Consider the following 21697-nt stretch of genomic DNA (forward strand, 5'->3'; position numbering starts at 1 on the left):
AGTCGACATCCAAATCACTGACAAGCAGAATTCTATCTTCCAGCAGTGAGATAGTAGTAAAAGCACATTCCCTGAATTAAAAAGCTTACTTTTATGTTTTGTATTTCCTCATTTTTCTTTTAAGTCAATAAAAGTTGTGTGGGGCGATATATTTTGTTATATTTTCGCGAAATGTACCGGTAAGTTTTGTCATATTGGTACACTTTGCTGTACTGGACGGGCGTCCGTACCGTGTCGCCATCTATGAGGCGCGGCGCTAATCTACATCGGCATCTATGGTTACCTGTCAGACCAGACAAGAGCAGCGGCAGTTCAGTCGAGTAGGGAAGAGAAGGCAGTGTGTGGGAGTGGCAGCGAGGGTGTGCAGTTGATGGCAGTTTAAATTCGCGGTGGGGTTCTAGGAGTCTGTAACATTTCCTAAGCGGCGGACTATCCTTTGTTGTCACCCGTGTTGAGGAAAACTCTTAGACACACACCAATAATGACTTAGACCTGGTAGCATACAAACGTAATTTCTGAGTAACACCCAAAATACAGTCCTCAGTACTATTTGAAGTGTCTGCAAACTTCACTGTGCGTACTTCGTAACCGGTGGTCGAGACAGGAGCATCACCGACCGCAAATTCTCGAAAGTTCGCAATGGGTTCCAAGGTTGAGTACGTGGAGTCGTCGCACATGTATGCGACCAACTATGTGCGTAACTCAAAGGCCATCGGCGTGCTGTGGGGTATCTTCAGCATCTGCTACGCGATTATCGTGGTGGTATCGCTGGTGACACCCGAGTGGGTGGGCGACACGATGGAGGCAGAGACGACGGGCCGCTTCGGGCTGTTCGCACGCTGCATGTTCCCTCCCGGGGGCGGGCCGGAGCGCTGCGAGGGTGGCCTCGACGACCTGCGCGCCGCCCCCAGCGGAGCCTTTCGAGCCGCCGCCGTCCTCGTCGCCGCCGCAGCTCTTCTCGCCCTCATCGCGATCGCGGCGATGCTGCTGTTCTTCTTCGTACCCGCCACCACCGTTTTCCACGTCTGCGCTTGGATACAAGTCCTTTCTGGTAAGTATACCCCGGATGCAGACACATATATATACTTCAAAATTACTGGGACTTCGTGGGAGAGTGTAATTCATGTTCTGCATGTACATCCATGCCTGTAAACGCCTGGGAAGAACAAGCCAGCGGGTACTACCCACAGAACCACCAATGAGTATTCTCCCTTTTCTATTCAGGTTACACACACACACACACACACACACACACACACAACATTGCAAATAATTGTGTGACTGTTTACAACTTGTACAGAAACCGGATGGCAGTGACGAGTTGAGGGGTACAAAAGGAAGCAGTGGTTGAGAATAGTGACATGAGATTGTTGCCTATCCCCAAAGTTATTCGATTTGTGCATTGAACAAGTAGTACAGAAAACCAAAGAAAAATTTGGAGTATAGGAATAAAAGTCCAGTAAGAAGACATAAAAAGTCTTGAGTTTGCCAGTGACGGTGTAATTCTGTCGGAGACAACAGAGAAGGTGGAAGAGCAATTGAACGGAATGGACACTGTCTTGAAAGGAGGACATAAAATGAACGTAAAACAAAAGCAAAACAAAGATAATGGGAAGTAGTTTAATTACATCAAGTGAAGCTGAGAGAATTAGATTAGGAAATGAGATACTTAAAGTAGTATATGAGTTTGGCTATTCGGGCAGCATAATGATGGCCAAAGTAGGAGGATATAAAATGTAGACTGGCAATAGCAAGAAAAGGAATTCTGAAGAAGAGAAATTTGTTAACATCAAATATAGATTTAAGTGTCAGGAAGTCTCCTCTGAAAGTATTTGTATGGAGTGTAGCCATTTAGGGAAGTGAAACATCGACAATAAACCATTTAAACAAAAAGGGGGTCGACAGAAGCGTCCGATCCCACGCGTCGGCTTTGACCCGTGACGTAAGGGTGTTGTCGTGTGTGACGTCATGACGGCGCGGAGTTTGGTTTGAGTGTGGCTGTCTCCAGTTCTGTTTTATCTTATTTTATTTACTTTTCTGATCTGTTCGTTCTATCTCGTGAGATTTTTTTTAAATTTAAAAACGCTTATTACTTATTGTAATTATCTGTTTCCTCCAATTTCTGTTTTAGTTTATTATATTTGTCTTTCTGATCTGTTCGTTCTATCCCGTGAGATTTTTTTTTTTTTTAAGAAAGACAAAAAACACTAATCAGCTACTGAAGCATCTTTATCTTCTATGGGTTGCAGGGGTTACGACCCCTGGGGCGGTGGGTGGGTATTCATGCATGGCTGTCTTCACTTACACGTTGTAGCTACGCAAGGCGTCTAAATTTGTTTATATTTAGTTTGCCCCCGCCCCCCCCCCCCACCCAAAACACCCCATTTCCCGCGCTTTTCCCGTTAGTGTCATTAGGCTTCTTGTGGAAAGTGTGTGTGTTTGTTTTTGTTTCCGCCATATTTATGACGTCATGGGTCAAAGCAGACGGGCGGGATCGGACGCTTCCGTATTTCCCAAAAAGGGACTAGATGTCTTTGAAGTGTGGTGCTACAGAAGAATGCTGAAGATTAGATGGGTATAGGACGTAACTAATGAGGAGTTACTGAATGGAACTGGGAAGAAAAGAAATTTGCAGCATAATATGACTAGGAGAAGGGATAGGCAGATAACACATTCTGAGACATCAAGGGATCACCGGATTAGCATTGGGGGGGGGGGGGGGGGGGGGGGCAGGGGTAGTGTTGTGGGGTAAAAATCATAGAGGGAGATCAAGAGATGAGTATAGTAAGCAAATTCAGAAGTATGTAGCTTGTAGTAGTTATTCAGAGATGAAGAAGCTTGCACAGGATAGAGTAGCATGGAAAGCTGCAGCAAACGGGAAACCACAACAAAAACAACAACATGTGACTGTTCACTTATGGATCACACCCTAATTATGCAAGTCCATAGTAGGCTTGTGCTCCCCCACCTCCCCCCCAAAGAAAGTTTCTGCAGATGTCCATGAGATTAACAATATATAATTTTCTTGACCTTAATTATGAAAGCGGTAATATAATGTTTTTATTTCTTTTTTCTGGTCTGTTTGCTTCCTGATACACTTACATATGACACTGAAGAGTTTGGTATACTTGTTTTACTTGTTCACAAAGCACTATTATATTTTTTGTATAGCTACAATGGAATGATGCCAGGACATATTTGTTCACAGTACTCCAGCTATGGCACATTTGATACTGCTGCCATCTTCAGTAGTTTTCCACAATGTGAATTACATACTGGATAATATGTAATGAAGGCAGAGTCATAATCTGTAGCTTTATAAAGCTAGGTCTACAGTGGACTGTGGGTGGGGGTGGGGAATGTTCCTCAGTGCCTTCTTTTATAATTTAAATACATTGGTTGCTTTCTCTCTTTGGCTACATAGAATGGTGCCATATGATATATGATTATGTACTAAGCTCTGATAGATGACTGTCAGCAATGGAATGTGAACACAGATATGTAGTTTCCTCATGGCAAAAATACTTTACTAATTTTACATACCACCTTTTCTATGTAATTGTCTCTAGACAGTTTTGAAGAAATTGTTGTTCTGAAGAAATTAACAGCACTCAGTTCCTGTTCCAATTGCTCGTTGGAATGTAGGTCCTGTGCTTTATTTTGATTGATACAGAGAGAGTTTGGATTACAATAAGCTTCAACTTTATGAATGGCCTAGTATCATTCACATATCAATGTCTCTATTGTTTCCAGTGTTATATGGACAGCTAGATCATCATGAAATAAATAACCGAAAGTAGATGGTCATGTTATGTTGTATGACAAGTCATTAATATCAAAAGGAATAAGAATTAACCCAATACTTATGCTTGAGTAATGCCCACATGCCCCTGAGAGGTACTCAGACTTCGTACCACCAACTACTTCTTGCTGCAGTCTACTACATAAATAAGACTTTACTGCACAACTGAAGTTTTATTTGATAATATCTTACAGGACACAGTATCAAAAGCTTTTGACAAAACAAAAGTCTACTGTGAAGGCATATCCATATTCTAGTTGGCTGCTGCATTGTGTCAGAAATTATGCTAAAGCTTCACTTACTTTTGGTAGCATTCAGACTGTTGACACAGATCTATAATTGTTACTGCTAAACCTGGATCAGAACAACAAAGTGACAGATAGTTGTTTACAAGACTTGCTATCATAGCAACAACTAATCAGAGTATGAGTTTGGTCACATTTCCTATGCTTTGGACAGTTGTTATATCAGTCAGCAACCTCAGCTGCATGTTACCAGTCAGCTGCAGTCAATAGTTGTGGTCTGTAACATAATTGTTGTGATTTATTCTTGTATGCTTTGTTTCTGTGTGCCATGTGTTGCTTTTGTGGATGTGTGAAGCTAACAGTGAAATTGCTTAGGAAAGTGATGAGACTTTTTTTAAGATCCTACAAAGTGAACTGAGCACTGCACTGTAATGGGAAACATACAAATTACTAAATATGTAACCATAAAGATGCTGCTGCTAGATCCACAACACTCTTGCGTGTAATGCTGACCAATAAGATCTACCTTTCTGTGTCAAGTGCCACTGGCTGTTATTCTGATCCAGGTATTAAAAGGCAACATCTATCGACTAAAGTAATTTCTACATATTTCAAAGCCATTAGGAACAGGGCCTCAAATAAACATAAATTCACTAAATGTAAATCCATAAACATCACTTCTGGTGCTCTTCATTATCTTTTATCACTACTGGAGCTCTTCATTAGCTTTTTCCTCACCTTATGATCACCTTGAACCTCAGTCTAAAGCTGAATGCAGCTACTTGCTTTGCAATAATTCCCAAACTGTTTGTGATCAGTGGCTATGTTATGTGTGGCTGCAGACACTTTATTACTAATTTCTGTGCTTTATCAGTGAAAGCATTTAAATGTGTTGCATTCAGACACTGCAAGCAGTTTGTTTACCCTCTTATGTTACGTTCACCATTAATTAGCTTCTACATTTTTTGCGTTTGGTTGTCAGATATAAATATTATTGCATCGTTTTTTTTTTTTCTTTTTTCATCTGGTTTAAGTATGAAAATTTTCTTTACTACTGTATAGCAGTGCATGTACTTCTACAACAATCACAGTATTGATCTCTCACACTCTTAATCTTCAGCACCTCTTCATCATAAAACTTATTAAGTTTTCTCAGTTAATATTTTATGGGGAAACAACACATTAACAATTATGGAGAGAGTGATCATCAGCTGTATCAATAGTTTTTTCTCAGTATACTCCTCACCTAATACCGTACTGTTTCATAAAACTATGTGCGAGGGTAAGTCAACGACTAAAGTGACTTTTGCAATTTCTCGCCTTGCGGCTTGGTAACACTGCTAGTATCCAGAGCTGACGTATTATCGTCTGAAGAATTCTATACAACGCGTCACTCATCCCGCGTTACTCGTTTTGCAGCAGACCGTGAAACATGGCAGCTTCAGTGTAGATCTGCACCAGGAAGGAAATGAGCGCAGTTATTAGCTTTTTGTTTGCGGAAGGTGTTAAACCTGTGGAAATTATTCGTCAAATAAAAGCGCAGTATGATGACGGCTGTTTATCGCTTAGCGAGGTCTTTATAGGAATGAACAGAGCGTTTCACGTGAGGAAAGAACTATGTGACGAGGGAAGATCGGACAGGCCATCGACGCCAACAACTGAGGACAATTTGAAACTCACAGAGAGTATAGTGAAGGAAAACAGACGAATCACAGTAGACGAAATCGCCAATACTTTACATTTCAGTCATGGTTCAGCGTATTCCGACTTACACGACAGGCTAAATTTTCGGAAAGTGTGTGCAAGGTGACTACAGAAAGAATTATCAGCGCAGCATAAGGCGCAAAGGATGGACATCTTTCATAAACATTTGATCCGTAATCATCGCGAGGGAGATGGATTTAAGCAAATCGTTATTGTAGACGAAACGTGGGTAAAGCATCACGAACCAGAGAATAAAGCTGTGCGAGCATTATTTGAAAAGATCCATCATCACCAGAAGTTAATAAATTTAGGACGTCAGTCATCAGCTGGTAACATTACGCCAACACTATTCAGGGACATGGAAGGTGTGCTAACCGTTCATTTCACTCCAAAAGGCGAAACTGTGAACAGTGAATACTACTGTGATGTGTTGCTAACGAAATTAAAACCTGTGAACAGATGCAAACGTCACGAAAAACAGCGAAAATGTGTCATCCAGCAGCAATATGACGCTAGGCCACATTCTGCCAAACGGACAACCGAAACAATAAAGGAGTTGGTATTCGAATGCCCTCCATACAGCCCAGACCTGGCTCCAAGCGGTTTCCATATGTTATGGACCATTGAAAGAAGCGCTCAGGGGAAGATGATTTGCAACTGATGCGCCAGCCATTGATGCGGTGCAAAGTTGATTACAGCTGCAACCAAAAAACATTTTTCCGACAGAATCAAAAAACTTGTGAAACGTAGGACAAAGTGCCTTGGAGTGCGGGCAGGTTGTGTATAAAAATAATGTATATTTCAGTTTTCTGTCATTAGAATAAATATTCATTTGTTCAGAAGTACCTTTACTTTTTTGCTTCCCTCATATACAGGTTTCGTGAGGTTATTCATCACTTCCGCGAGACTCTCCAAGGGCTCAAACCTATGACCATCCGTTGTTGTTGTTGTGGTCTTCAGTCCTGAGACTGGTTTGATGCAGCTCTCCACGCTACCCTATCCTGTGCAAGCTTCTTCATCTCCCAGTACTTACTGCAACCTACATCCTTCTTTATCTGCTTAGTGTATTCATCTGTTGGTCTCCCTCTACGATTTTTACCCTCCACGCTACCCTCCAATGCTAAATTTGTGATCCCTTGATGCCTCAGAACATGTCCTACTAACCGGTCCCTTCTTTTTGTCAAGTTGTGCTACAAACTCCTTCTCTCTCCAATTCTATTCAATCCATCATCATTAGTTATGTGATCTACCCATCTAATCTTCAGCATTCTTCTGTAGCGTCACATTTCGAAAGCTTCTATTCTCTTCTTGTCTAAACTATTTATCATCCATGTTTCACTTCCATACATGGCTACACTCCATACAAATACTTTCAGAAACGACTTCCTGACACATCTATACTCGATGTTAACAAATTTCTCTTCTTCAGAAACAATTTTCTTGCCATTGCCAGTCTACATTTTATATCTTCTCTACTTCGTGCTGACCTTTAAATACGTTCACTATTCCCTGTTAGTCCTGTTTGTTGTGAGTTCCACACAGTTGTGCAACATTCTAAGTTGAAATGCACAAATGTTTTGCAGGCAATCTCTTCTGTGGACTGACAGCTTGTTATCAGTATCCTAACAATGAACCGATCTACCATCCCATTTGCCTACAAGTAAGCCTCTGCGATCATTCCATTCCATATCACCACAAATTATTACACTCTGATATTTGTATGAGTTGCTACCAGTCGTGACTCATTCATATTGGAGTTACATGATGATACATTTTTTCGTTCTGTGAAATGAACAGTTTGATATTTGCAAAAGTATAAAGAAGTCCCCATTACATTTTATTTTGATAATAATTATATGTGGCTCAATTGCTGGGCGCATCTTTCAATTGGGCACCCCTTTGGCGAGTTGGTTGTCGCTAATGTATCGCATTTATGCAACCGGGGAGGGTGTTCCATTTTAATGTGGAGTTCGAACCACATGTCGTTCCTGGCGACGTTGTTGAGTGGTGGAGGCTGGGTTGAAGGCAGACTGAAAATTTCCAGAGTCCGACAGGAATTCTATCCTGCGATCTCTCCGTTTCCAGGCACGTGATTACCATTAGACCATCCTGCTAATCTGAGCTTGGTTCCTTCTGATATACAACAAGAACAGTAAGGGTCCCAACACACTTCCCTGGGGGCAGCCCTGAGTTTACTTCTACATCCTTTCATGAACCCTCATGCAGAATACAATGCTACTTCCTCCCTATCAAAAAAAATCCTCAACTCAGTCACAAATTTCGGTCAATACTCTACAACCGAAACGTATCGGAGCAAAAAAGAAAAAAAAAATGAGGATATGTTCCTATGAATCTAAGAGAATGACTGAAAAGTATGGTACCAGCTGCCTGATTCTAACTTCCACAGCATCTTTAAAAATTTCCCAAAAATTTTGGTATGCTAACATATTCGTGTTTCCTTTTTTCTTTGTTTACACACAACTCACCACAAACTACTTCAACCTCCCCTAACTGTAACTCACTCAAACCCAGTAGTCGATCGCTGTAAGTGGCTCAACCCATCCACTCCAAATTGCCCATTCTCTCTCACCCATACAGCCACACTCATTGTCATTATCTCTTTGTGTGCGTCTGTCATTGCCTCCTGTATCACAGCCAGTCTCCTTCGTTCTATTCTGCTACTACAGCCTCGTCTCACTGTCAGTGCCTCATTCTTGCTCTCTAACACTGCTAATATCTCATTCCTTCCTTCCTTCCTTCCTTCCTTCCTTCCTCCCTCCCTTCCCAGTATCTCCCGTTGTCATTGTCATGTATTCTCTCTCTCTCTCTCTCTCTCTCTCTCTCTCTCATCGTTTATATATATATATCTCCATTGTCCCCTTCGCTCTTTCTATAAAACAACCACTGTTTACTGTCTTCCAATATGTATTACTTTTCCGTTTCTTCTCTACTGCCGCTGTCTTATTCTCTCTCAGCATTAATAGCGCGAAGATGTTCACAGGCCAAAATATTTCGGATTTTTTTTTTAAGATGCTGAGGACAGTATAATGAGGCAGCTGCTACCCCACTTTTCGGTCAGGCTTTGAAATGAACAGGGGCATAATTCGCATTTTTGTGCCCCGATAGGAACAGTTTTCCGCTGGTTGTCTTCGTCTCCCTGCTGCATGTAACTTATTTGAAAAGAGATGTATTGGTCAGTAAAATTTAGATAGTTTACTTACGTGAAACTGAAATAACGCAGTACTGAATTTACACGTCACACCATATTTTACGTGCAAAAATTCTGCATGTGCTGCAATTGAACAACATAGGGTTCTCGTGCTACGTCGCATTATAAACTATGTTTTCGCCTCACACCGGATTTTAAGTGTGCAAGTAGGGTAACTTTAAACTTCTGTATCTTGAAATCGGATAAAGATATCAAGAAAATCTTGATACTTGTTCCGAGATGGGCATCTTATATTGTAAAAATTTCAGCCATTTGCTGTGCATAGCCGCCCGTAGAATCCTGATCCGCTGGCGACGACGAAACTATAGTAAACAAAACCCTTTTGTGTGGAATTTTCCATGGAGACGCCCATAAAGTAATGGTGCCTCCACAATTCCCATCAAGCCCACTATAGACCACATCAAATGCAAAAAGAACCAACCTATTTTCTCCGTTTGCCTAAGTAGGAGGAAGTGTGTAATTTTGTACTTTATCCCTGTGTTGTAACATAGTGACACTAAGACGATTATTCTGTTGAATGTACAAATGGTCCGTAGCCCAAGGTCTATCCAAAACACATGACCCTGCCATTTTTATGCGCTGTATTTTGGAACATTAGTTACGCATCCCGTCACATGCCTACCAATATGGTCTTACTTTTTATTTCATTGTTGTTGTTGTTGTTGTTGTTGTTGTTGTGGTGGTCTTCAGTCCTGAGACTGGTTAGATGCAGCTCTCCATGCTACTCTATCCTGTGCAGACTTCTTCATCTCCCAGTACCTACTGCAGCCTACATCCTTCTGAAGCTGCTTAGTATATTCATCTCTTGGTCTCCCTCTACGATTTTTACCCTCCACGCTGCCCTCCAGTACTAAATTGGTGATCCCTTGATGCCTCAGAACATATCCTACCAACCGATCCCTTCTTCTAGTCAAGTTGTGCCACAAAATCCTCCCCAATTCTATTCAATACCTCCTCATTAGTTATGTGATCTACCCATCTAATCTTCAGTATTCTTCTGTAGCGCCACATTTCGAAAGCTTCTATTCTCTTCTTGTCTAAACTATTTATCGTCCATGTTTCACTTCCATACATTGCTACACTCCATACAAATACTTTCAGAAACGACTTCCTGACACTTAAATCAATACTCGATGTTAACAAATTTTTCTTCTTCAGAAACGCTTTCCTTGCCATTGCCAGTCTACATTTTATATCGTCTCTACTTCGACCATCATCACTTATTTTGCTCCCCAAATAGCAAAACTCCTTTATTACTTTAAGTGTCTCATTTCGTAATCTAATTCCCTCAGCATCATCCGACTTAATTCGACTACATTCCATTATCCTCGTTTTGCTTTTGTTGATGTTCATCTTACACCCTCCTTTCAAGACACTGCCCATTGCGTTCAACTGCTCTTCAAAGTCCTTTGCTGTCTCTGGCGGAATTACAATGTCATTGGCGAACCTCAAAGTTTTGATTTCTTCTCCATGGATTTTAATACCTACTCCGAACTTTTCTTTTGTTTCCTTTACTGCTTGCTCAATATACAGATTGAATAGCATCGGGGAGAGGCTACAACCCTGTCTCACTCCCTTCCCAACCACTGCTTCCCTTTCATGTCCCTCGACTCTTATAACTGCCATCTGCTTTCTGTACAAATTGTAAATAGCCTTTCGCTCCGTGTATTTTACCCCTGCCACCTTCAGAATTTGAAAGAGAGTATTCCAGTCAACATTGTCAAAAGCTTTCTCTAAGTCTACAGATGCTAGAAACGTAGGTTTGCCTTTCCTTAACCTTTCTTCTAAGATTGCAGCATGCAGCTTTATTTCATTATGCTTTACAATTCCTCCCGTTTCCATTCGTAGATAGAGCTGAGGAAGAATGATCAGCTACACGTCCTTGTGGAAACTGTCATTAGTCTACATTGATCTTCTGGATCCCTAAAGTAGTGTTGTGCATGGGATTGAAGTACACAATTTCAACGTAGCCGTGTAATTTTCAAAGTAGGATTTTCGAGTATCTATCAGTTGACATTTTCCACAGGCCCACTATATAAAGTTAACCAGGCTGCCTATATGGGGTACGCTTCTTTGTATTAGTTCGATGTTCCCTGTAGACGGAATCAAGTTTCAGTTCAATTTACTGGTACCGGTTCTAGACCTGCCGTCTTAAAACTAACACAGGCCGTACATTTTACGTTTGTGACTTCATGTGGTGCCGGAAATCACATATTTTCATTCTTCGTATACGCAGAAAAAAGGAGTTGTTTGTTTTACTTCCTTCGAAGAGAGAGAGGTGGAGGAAACTATGCACAGTTTCTTTCAAAATAATACTCAGAACTGTTGGGAAACTGTTTTATTAATGAAAAAAAAGTAATATACTTTACCTTAGGTACGTTGCTACCTACAGTGTACTTGACGGTATAGTTTGTATGAGATTTATACGCACTGTTTTGCTCTTGGACAAATAAGATACAAACACACACGATTACGTTCTATATTGCTAAGTTTATTAATTTTTTTTTTTTTACATTGGCTGGTAGGACGAGGAAAAACATCCTTCATTGAGGTACAATGCCGTTGAACCATTTGAACCCTGAGCAATCTGGCACGTTCAGTTGCAAGGGCAACAGCGAGACACAGAAAAATAGTTTTGAGATTTCGTAACAGATATTTCTCGGTACATTAGCAAACATGTTTTTCATCCTAGTTGCTATTTTATCTCATTACTTCACTTGAAGCATTACCTCAACTACTTTATGCAGCCTATGCGCTGTTTTTGTTCATTTAATAAGTTCCCGCTACGCAGTGTGCGGGCAGTGGTTATAACGTTTTGGCGCATCAGAGAATGTGATGCAAGTGTTGACAAGCTGCAGTTTCTCAGAAAACTATCAGTACATTGACAACTGTCATTGTTGTTGTTGTTGTTGTCTTCAGTCCTGAGACTGGTTTGATGCAGCTCTCCACGCTACTCTATCCTGTGCAAGCTTCTTCATCTCCCAATACCTACTGCAACCTAAATCCTTCTGAATCTGCTTGGTGTATTCATCTCTTGGTATCCCTCTATGATTTTTACCCTCCACGCTCCCCTCCAATACTAAATTGGTGATCCCTTGATGCCTCAGAACATGTCCTACCAACCGATCCCTTCTTTTGGTCAAGTTGTGCCACAAACTTCTCTTCTCCCCAATCCTCTTCAACACCTCCTCATTAGTTAAGTGATCTACCCATCTAATCTTCAGCATTCTTCTGTAGCACCACATTTCGAAAGCTTCTATTCTCTTTTTGTCTAAATGGTTCAAATGGCTCTGAGCACTATGGGACTTAATTTCTAAGGTCATCAGTCCCCTAGAACTTAGAACTACTTAAACCTAACTAACCTAAGGACATCACACACATCCATGCCCGAGGCAGGATTCGAACCTGCGACCGTAGCGGCCACGCGGTTCCAGACTGTAGCGCCTTTAACCGCTTGGCCACACCGGCCGGCTCTTTTTGTCTAAACTATTTATCGTCCATGTTCCACTTCCATACATGGCTACACTCCATTCAAATACATTCAGAAACGACTTCCTGACACTTAAATCTATACTCAACTGTCATATGATCAGCGTATTTAAGAGCTTCTGTGAGTGTGACATTTCATATAAATTTTTATTGTCACGCCTAGAATTACTGTATATTTATTTATATCCTTCCCTGACCGACTCTATTATGAATAATTAATTTTGAATTAAGAGATTACTATGTTTTCACATTTCCTTAAATACTAAATTTTGCGACAATTAAAACAGTTTAAATGTTTTGTAGTAAACAGCATTCGAAGATCTTCAAAGTCGATTTATTTAGTGTTTTTAGAAACGCTTCGTATAGTTTTAGGAAGCTGATGTCCGACGCCAGACCTTCAAATCCTCCAAGTATGAAGAAAATAAAAAAGAGAACCAGTCCGTAAGGTCCCTTTGTTCGACCAATGCCTGATCCCAAGAAAACGATGTTACCAAGGATACATAACGAGTGTGTCTCATAAATGTCGTAGCGTGCCTATTTTCTTTGTTTCTAAAAGATATGTTCAATTTCCTTTTCATCGTGTGTAGCTGGAGTTGGCGCTGTGTTATTGATAGGTGATGGTGCGATGAAAAAAAATGAATGGCATAGAAGCGTACTGGAAGAGAATTTAGGTTGTTGCTTGATGTAAGGCTATTCCAGTCTTCAAAAAATAAGAAGGCAGTTTACAGTGGCCCAATTTTAGAATGTATTAATGATGATGACAGCGGAAGGTATGCGGAAACATGGGGAGACTGAGGCAACGCGGGAAGAAACGGAGGGCAACATCAGACCCGTCCAAGAACCTGATCTGTAGCTAAATGAACAAATAAGTTCAGAGTTGACCTTGTGACCTACTGCGCGTGTGCCGTGACTCACGAATAGCATGCTGATCTGTTTTTTCGCAGTACTGGTTTGGCTCTTTCACAGTCATTTTCTACCGACCGTCCGTTGCAATGCGAACGAAAAACTCACGAGTTATGAACAAATCTGTAGAATGTTGTTTATAGAGAGCTTAAATACACGCTGAAAAGCATGCGTGAAATGTAAACAGATACCACTGGCGAGAATCTCTTACAAATCAGATAAAGTAGGACTTTTCTGTCTAAAAGCTTCAGTGAATGGCCATATTTTTAAATGGCAATGTGTACCATAAATATCTGCGCGCACTTGGAGAGAGGTGCCGAAAGGCTCCACATGGTGTGGAATACATTAAGCCGTCCAGTCGAATTTAACTATTGTGAATGAAAGCGACGGATAGTCCTCATGTATCTTTTCTTTCACAACTAGCGAAAACCAGCGACGTCAGTGTATGCACACCGTTGACTCAAATAATGCAAGAGAAGCCGTGAACAGATGTTGTGTAGCTGGAACGAAACATTTTTGGAACGGAGCGAAAATATTGAGAGATACGCCAGTTCGGTTCGATTGTAAAGAAGCATGTCGACAGAGAACACCGAGCAAGTGCTACAGATGCTGAAAGAAAATCGACGACTTTGTCTGACTTTGATGTGAGAGAAATAGGGAATTAGAGTGTACAGTTTCCTTCACTATTATTTGGGTCCTTGGACACCGATGGAAACTACGTAAGAATTGACTGACGTAATATGTGATAGGGTCTATCTGTTGTGAAAAGTATCTTCACAGTAGACGTAGATGATACCTAGCGCCCACAAGCTGCGATACGGTGAGTGGTGGCAGTTGAGCTTCTGGTAAAACGATGATTTCTTGTTGCATTCGGGAATGGTGCGCGCGTGGAACGTCAGGCGGTGAAGCTGAACTCGAATTTCTCTTGATTTTTCCCATCATTGTAATATCGCAAGAAAAATTATGTGGGACGAAGTAAAATTTTCTCTGGTCGTTCTTGGGACGTATGTTCTCGGAATCCTAAGTTCAAATCTAATCTTTCTCTGTCTGTCTCTCTCTGAGGAAATGAACTCATGACGAAATTACCCTCTCTTCTTTGGATCTTCTCTATATCTTTTATTGATCCTACCTGATGAGGGTTCCAAATTGGCGAGCAATGAATGAGAATCGGCCTCTTTCGTGGATGAATTAACGACTTAAAATTTCCGTTTGATGGTTACAATTAATTTAAGCCTCACATCTCCTTTTCGGTCTCCTTGTTTCTTATGCTCGTTCATAATTAGGTCGTACCGGACCAATACTCTTAGGCAGTCAGTGATTATTCGTATAACCAGTTATTTATTGCCATTAGTGTAATCGAACATTGCCCACGTACTTGATAAGCATTTACGTTACATTGTTAACACGTTTTCATTAGCTCACTTTGTCTGTCTGTTCGGTACAAATTTTGCCATTGATTTTAAACTAACTTCCCAATGAGCTTGAGACTTTCAACATAGCTCGGAACTGTATGACAAATCGGTATTAACCTACTTTCTTGTGTGTGGCGGAAGGGTACTTTTTATGTTGCCATTTCCCCCCTTTCCTGTCCCAGTCGCGAATGATTCGCTGGAAGAACGATTGCTGGTAAGCCTCATGGTGTGCCCGTATATATATATATCTCGTTTTTCTTTTGAGGTCTTTTCGCGAGTTATGCGTAGGAGAAGCAATATATTGGCTGACTCTGTCGGAGAGAAATTGAAATAAAACTGAAATTTACCTCACATCTCTTCTACAATCATCAAATTTTTGAAATCGATTGTAGAATTTCACACACAACTAAAATTCAGGAAATAATTGTTTAAATAAAAATCAGTTTTCAATCGATCGCATTAAAAAGTAAAAATAATTTCTCCTAACCCTATACAGATTTGTTTACTCCATATGGTAGAGATAATCCTGAAAGTTTTTGATTGTGAATTTTTAATAGCTATGAAAATAAGATTAAAACGAAAAACTTGGGGCGAATGAAATAGACAGGGGCCCACGTTTTTCCTTTTAAATCTTACTTTATTTTCGTAGCTATTAAAAAATCAGTCACAAATTTTGGGGACTGGCTGTATGGAGCTAGGAAAATTATTTTATATCGTTTAAGCTGATTAAAAACTAAGTATTTTAAAAATTTATTTTTAGTTAAATAATTGTTTCTTGTTCAGGGCGAATTGTCAGCCCCTGCATCAAGCACAGATCCTCGGCAGGTCCTGCTACGATTTGCTACAGTTTTCGGGCATTGCGACATTTCGACATGTAATAACAGAACAGGCGAGCTCCTATACAGTGCTTCCGACATTGTCCACCAGATCACTTACATACTTCCAAAAGTAACGGCAACGTAACATTGTTGGTATACTCTCGAAGTATTTCGCCCCGTTAAGAACGACATGTTGAGTTCTATCTGCTCGGAAACCAGTCACAAAGCTGGTGCGATAATCCGTAATCTACTTTTTTTTCACTTGATGACCGTGCAGAACTGTATAGTACCTTCTGGAAGTCAAGGAACTCGCTACAAATCTAGGCTCCTCCATAATTCACCTACTTCCTCCTCGAGCAATGAAGTGTCACACTAAAGATCAAGAGTGTGATCACATTTTCGACTGTATCGGCAATATCCAATGGGAATTAGTGCCTGGGCGTCAGACTGTGAGGAGCGCAGAGTTATTGGACGCAGGTTTGAACGGTTGCTGCTGCGCTTCAAGCTGTTCGGCCAGAATATTACTGTAATGTAAAAGTGGAATGTGTTGCATTGGTAACGCCAGCCATCACGCAGCTATTTAGTGCGAAACGTACATTGATCAACCAGAACATTACGACCACCTACGTAATAGCCAAATACGTCCACCTTTGGCGCGGGTATCAGCGGCGACGCGTCATGGCAAGGAAGCAATGAGGCCTTGGTAAGTCGCCGGAGGAAGCTGGCACATCTCTCACACAAGTCACCAAATTCTCGTTAATTCTGGGGAGGAGGGGGCAGGGGCGAAGAGCTCTGACGCCATGTTCAATCACATTCCAGATGTGTTCGATCGGGTTCAAATCTGGCGAGTTGGGGGGCCAGCACATCAATTGTAACTCGCCATTGTGTTCCTCGAACCACTGCGTGACACTCGTAGCCTTGTGACATAGCTCATTATCTTGTTGAAAAATGCCACTGCCATCGGGAAGCAATCTCGTCATGAAGAGGTGTACGTGGACTGCAACCAGTGTAAGATACTCCTTGGTCGTCATGGTGCTTTGCACGAGTCCCACTGGACCCATGGATGCCCACGTGAATGTTCCCAAAGAATAATAGAGCTGTCACCAACTAATCTCCGTTCCGCCATACAGGTGTCAAGAAGCTTTTCCCCTGGAAGACGACGGATTTGCGCACTCCTATCGGCATGATGAAGAAGGTATCGGAATACATCCGACTGCGCAACGCGCTACTGCGCCAACGTCCAGAGCCGATAGTCACGTGACGATTTCAGTCGTAGTTGCCGATGTAGTGTTAACATTGACACATGCATGGGTCGTCGGCTGCGGAAGCTCATCATTAGATGTTTTCGGTGCACTGTGTGTTCTGACACACTTGTACTCCGCCCAACATTAGTCTGATGTTAATTCTACAGTTCGCAGCCTGTCTCGTTTTACCAATCTGACCATCCTTCGACGTCCGACCCTCGACGTCTGGACATGGTTTCGCCACGTGTAGAAGACACTCACCACAACACTCTTTGAACACCCGACAAGTCGTCCAGTTTTCGAAATGCTCATGCCGAGCCACGGGGCCATCACACCGTGGTCATAATGTTCTGGCTGGTCAGTGTATTGCGTAACACTCAAGTAACTGATTTCTAATATGCACCTTACTCTCCGTAACTGCCACCTGCACGTTTCGTTTCGTTCACTTTCCTTAAAGGAATTCTGATAGGAAGGCATACAGCAGATATACCGGACATAATTGGTGTTCTTGATACTGGTATTTTGTGTCAATCTGTACAAATTCCATCGCCGACGGAATCGAGCGTTTTTACAAACAAAGATTGGTGTGTTGCAGGCAGCGGAAATGAATTCGTTCTCGAATAAGGGAATTTTATGTGTATCTTGTGATTTATTGTTTATTTTATGATATTGCTATCTGATTACCCAGCGTTGGCCTGTTACTTATTTTTTGTAATCTTTTGTGTGATAGTGAAAGAATTGAAATATATGTACAGTAGCTTTTCCATTACATTTACTCCTCATCCCTTTCAGCTCGCTCCCCCATGCCGAAGGGGGCTAGGGGGTCTTGCGTAAACAGTTATGTTTTTCCTCCACAGTATGTCACGTACGAAGTTTAGTCGAAATTAGTCTAGGTATTCCTGAGTTACATGTCATTCCAAGTCTGACACACAGAGGTGCTAGGAGTGTCTTACAACAATCCCTACTACAGCATTTTTTCCCTGGACAGTAAGCAATGTGTGTACTAAGTTTTGTTGAAACTTTTCCAGGCGTTCCAGGATTACACTCACATGCCCCCACTTTACCAACCCCACTCACATAAACAGGGGTGCTTGGGTTGCGCTATCCTCGCGGTAATTGCCTCCTCGTACATACAAGGGAAGTACACCACGTCGAATAGCTGAAATCGAATAAAAATTATGCTACGATACAGAGTTATGTCTGTTCCATCACCCATCAAGATCGTCTTGTCTGTAAAACTCTGAATCTGGGTAGAATCGATGTTTAGAGGCTAATGAATCCAAGACAAAGGAAACTGAAATCTCAGAAGCAACAATACAGCGTAACACGGCAGTTATGACTAGGATTTTTGATATTTTAAAAAAATTGGAAATCTGATATATCGATATTTTAAAAAGGATATCGTTATTGGCTCTCGATATATCAAAAAATAGTATCGTTATATCAGTGGAATATCGACATATCTCCCTATAAAAATATCGGCTGCACATTGTAAATATACTGCCGGTTTTAGAGCTGTGTGTTTAATTATTGGTCTATGATAGATATTCTGTAAATCAACAAGCTAGCAGCCTGTCTATCCCCATTAGAGCAAGAACTGAAAGGAAAACGATGCACGTTCAAGATTGGCGATAACCATTTTGGTAACAGTGGTAACTTCATGTAAGTGGCACAATAAAAGATGCCTGATGGGTCCATCGTATTTGTCCTTAAAACCTCATGCTGACTTACTAGTTTTTTCGTTTCTGCAAATGCCAACAACTTAACAGTTGTAGTGTCAAAATTGCATGGTGAAGCTAAACGTTGCAGTTTCTATTGGTAGCGTCGAGCGCCGATTACGTTAGCATTTCTCCTCTCAGTCTCCGCCCACCGCAACGACCAATCTTGCCATTTAGTTTTTTGTTCATCATTTTCACCAACTGTTTTTGAAGAATGTCGATGTGAAGAAATAGCACACTAGTTCCGTTAAAATCTGTTTTTTTAACGCAATTGGTGTGCTGTTCTTCACATCGGAAATATTTCATTCACGCCGCCACCCCGTCCCCCTTTCCCCCAATGCTACAGTGAGTTCTTTTGTGCCACATATAATCGTTTCACACAGTCAAAGAGAAAGACTGGACGTGATAAGACTCCTTCACATACTGAAAGTAAAATTATGTCCTATTACAGTTTCGAAAGAATAACTTCAAGTATTTCTCGAAAATTGTAAAAAAAGAAAAATGCAATATAAAATAAAAATGTCGGCACTCGGTATTGCCGTTTTGGTATCGATATATCGGGGAAAGAATATCGCCGATAAATATCGAGATTATTTGGGGAAATATCATTATTTCAATATTTTATGAACAGCCCTAGTATGACCAGCAGATTCAAAGGAGTCATAAATCAGGTGTTCTTTAGCAAAAACCAAACATTCACTTGAAACGACATATTATGTTAACAGATGCAGTACTTAATGATAATTCTAAAATGTACAAGTTGCAGTGTTGTCGAAGCTACTTTGTTGTATCGTCATCCCTATCTGTTATCAAAGTTCAAAAACTGTGAAGAAAATGTAGCATGTGCATATGTCGCCCATGTCAGGTGTGGATGTTATTGCAATACACTCTGTTTAAAACATTTTTGGAAACCCCAAATTTGCAAATCGAATAGTAATAAGGGAAGAACTTAGGACAATATGACCCAGTTAAGTACTTCATGGGTGGTTAACAAGTACTGTTTCGAACAAATGTTTAGCTTTTTGAGAAATAAAACCTCATTTATAGCTCCTGAGAATCTTCTGGTTGCAGTTGTCTGCTACTCGTACTGCTTTTAACTAGCAGTGGTTCTCTAGACTTAGGATTAATTAACTTTCCAACATCGATTTACACATATTCAGAGTTTTACTGATAAATGGCCTTGATAGGTGGCAGAGCACAAATATCTCTTTATTTTAAACTATTTTTTTATCCTAGTTCAGCCGTTCGAGCGAGCTATCTTGCAAGTCATACACGTACCAAGTTCGGCTGATATTGCCCCGGGCGTTGATTAACCAAAATTATTAGACACACTTTACCAAAATATGTAAGAAGTTTTAGGCTGACAAACGCTAGTCATTACAATATCCCGCACAGAATGAAAGCAAACAAATTTGCGCTCCACAAAATCCCATCTTACAATCCGTGGGCGTTTAAGTGGTTGTTACTCCGTTACTTGATAATGGAGAACTGTAGCCACCGCAGTTTTTCGCCTTTGAAGCATCGTAATTGTAAACAACTGAACCTGCCATTAGTATGCAGGCACCCTGAATTCGGAAAGCAGGCCACCGGGTGACGTATCCGTGAGCAGCGTTGCGAAGCCCCCGCTTTCCATCTACCTGGAAGCGCCTTGTGTGGAAGCCCAGCGCGCGTGATGAGTTTCTGTGGCGGAAGTCCGGCGTACAGTCACGGTGTTGGTCTCTTAGCTAACGGTGCTTCCTTCCCCGTATCGTGCCATAGTTACACCTCCAAAACGCTTGTTATTACAAAGAATAGACGTAAAATTTCAGTTGTCGCTTCGGGAGGAAGGGGGGGGGGGGGGCAATGACAGTTGGTGGTAATTCCAGTCCTCGTCTACGTATTCGTCAATCAATACGACATATTTTTCTCAACGATGGATGACATGGCTGATTTCTTCTTGACTGTAGAAGTTTGTGTATTGGCTGTTCAGAAAACGTTCCATCGCGAAAATTGCCTCGGGATAGTAGAAATCACAGGGTGTCATGCAGGATGTGAGTCAAAATTTGAAAGTCGAAAGAAACATCGTGTGTGGCCTGTCCTGTGCAGATGAGCTGGGTCATTTTCACGAAATATCCCATTGGACAACTTCACGTGACAGACTCCCGCAACATCGTCAGGAGATTGTATACGAGGCGCATTCAATAAGTAATGCAACACATTTTTTTCTCGGCCAGTCTCAGGTAAAATAAATAAATAAATAAATAAATAAACTAAAATAAAAAATAAAATGTTCTGGGACGTAGTGGAATATTCTCGCCCAAACCCCTATGGTTTCATGAAGTTCCGATAGGTGGCAGCGGCTATACGTAGCCTCCAAAATGGCGTCTGTAACGGAGGTGCTTCCCAAGCAGAGACGGCATTGGCTTTGTTTTGGCGCAAAATTAGAACATCGCAGATATTCATAGGCTCTTCCATAACGTTTACGGGGGTCTGGCAGTGAACAAAAGCATGGCGAGTCGTTGGGCGAGGCGTGTATCATCAACGCAACAAGGTCATGCTAATCTCTCCTATTTCCCGCGTGCTGGTCGGCCTCACACAGCTGTGATCCCTGCAATTTTGGAACGTATGGACACACTTATTCGAAGTGATCGACGGATCACACACACCTAACAGAACGCTATAAAGAGCAATGTAGGACCATCTATGCAGAATTGCTTGCGTGTTATGATGCTGATCGTGACAATTTTTTGTCGAACATCGTCACAGACGATGAAACATGGTTCATCAGTTCGAAACAGAAACGAAACGGTAATCCATGGAGCGGCGCCACACCACCTGTCCTCTGAAGAAAAAGTTCAAAGCCGCACCTTCGGCCGGTAAAGTTATGGCAACTGTGTTCTGGGACTCTGAGGGGGTTATTCTGTTTGATGTCCTCCCCAATGGTGCAAAGATCAACTCTGAATTGTATTGTGCTACCCTCAGGTAACTGAGCAAACGACTAAACCGTGTTCGCAAAAATGCGAACATATTCTCCATCACAACACAAGGCCTCACAAAAGACTGCGCAGCTGAGAGGAAATCACAAAACGTCATTGTACTGTTCTTTCTTATCCTGTGCACAGCCCGGATCTCGCACCTTTCGACTTTCATATGT

The 21697-nt window shown here is 41.4% G+C and overlaps 1 protein-coding gene across 1 annotated transcript in view; it reads left to right on the forward strand.

The window, feature by feature from the left end:
- Positions 1–279: 279 nt before the first annotated feature.
- The window catches only part of LOC126191223 (LHFPL tetraspan subfamily member 3 protein), a 156327-nt gene continuing 134909 nt past the window's right edge, over positions 280–21697 (forward strand). Inside the window, exon 1 of the mRNA XM_049932025.1 lies at positions 280–1051. Coding sequence (XP_049787982.1) covers positions 640–1051 — 412 coding nt within the window. The 5' untranslated portion in view covers positions 280–639. The remainder of the gene's footprint in view (positions 1052–21697) is intronic.

This window comes from Schistocerca cancellata, chromosome 6 (assembly GCF_023864275.1).
Source record: "Schistocerca cancellata isolate TAMUIC-IGC-003103 chromosome 6, iqSchCanc2.1, whole genome shotgun sequence".
In the NCBI taxonomy this organism is placed as follows: Eukaryota; Metazoa; Arthropoda; class Insecta; order Orthoptera; family Acrididae; genus Schistocerca; species Schistocerca cancellata.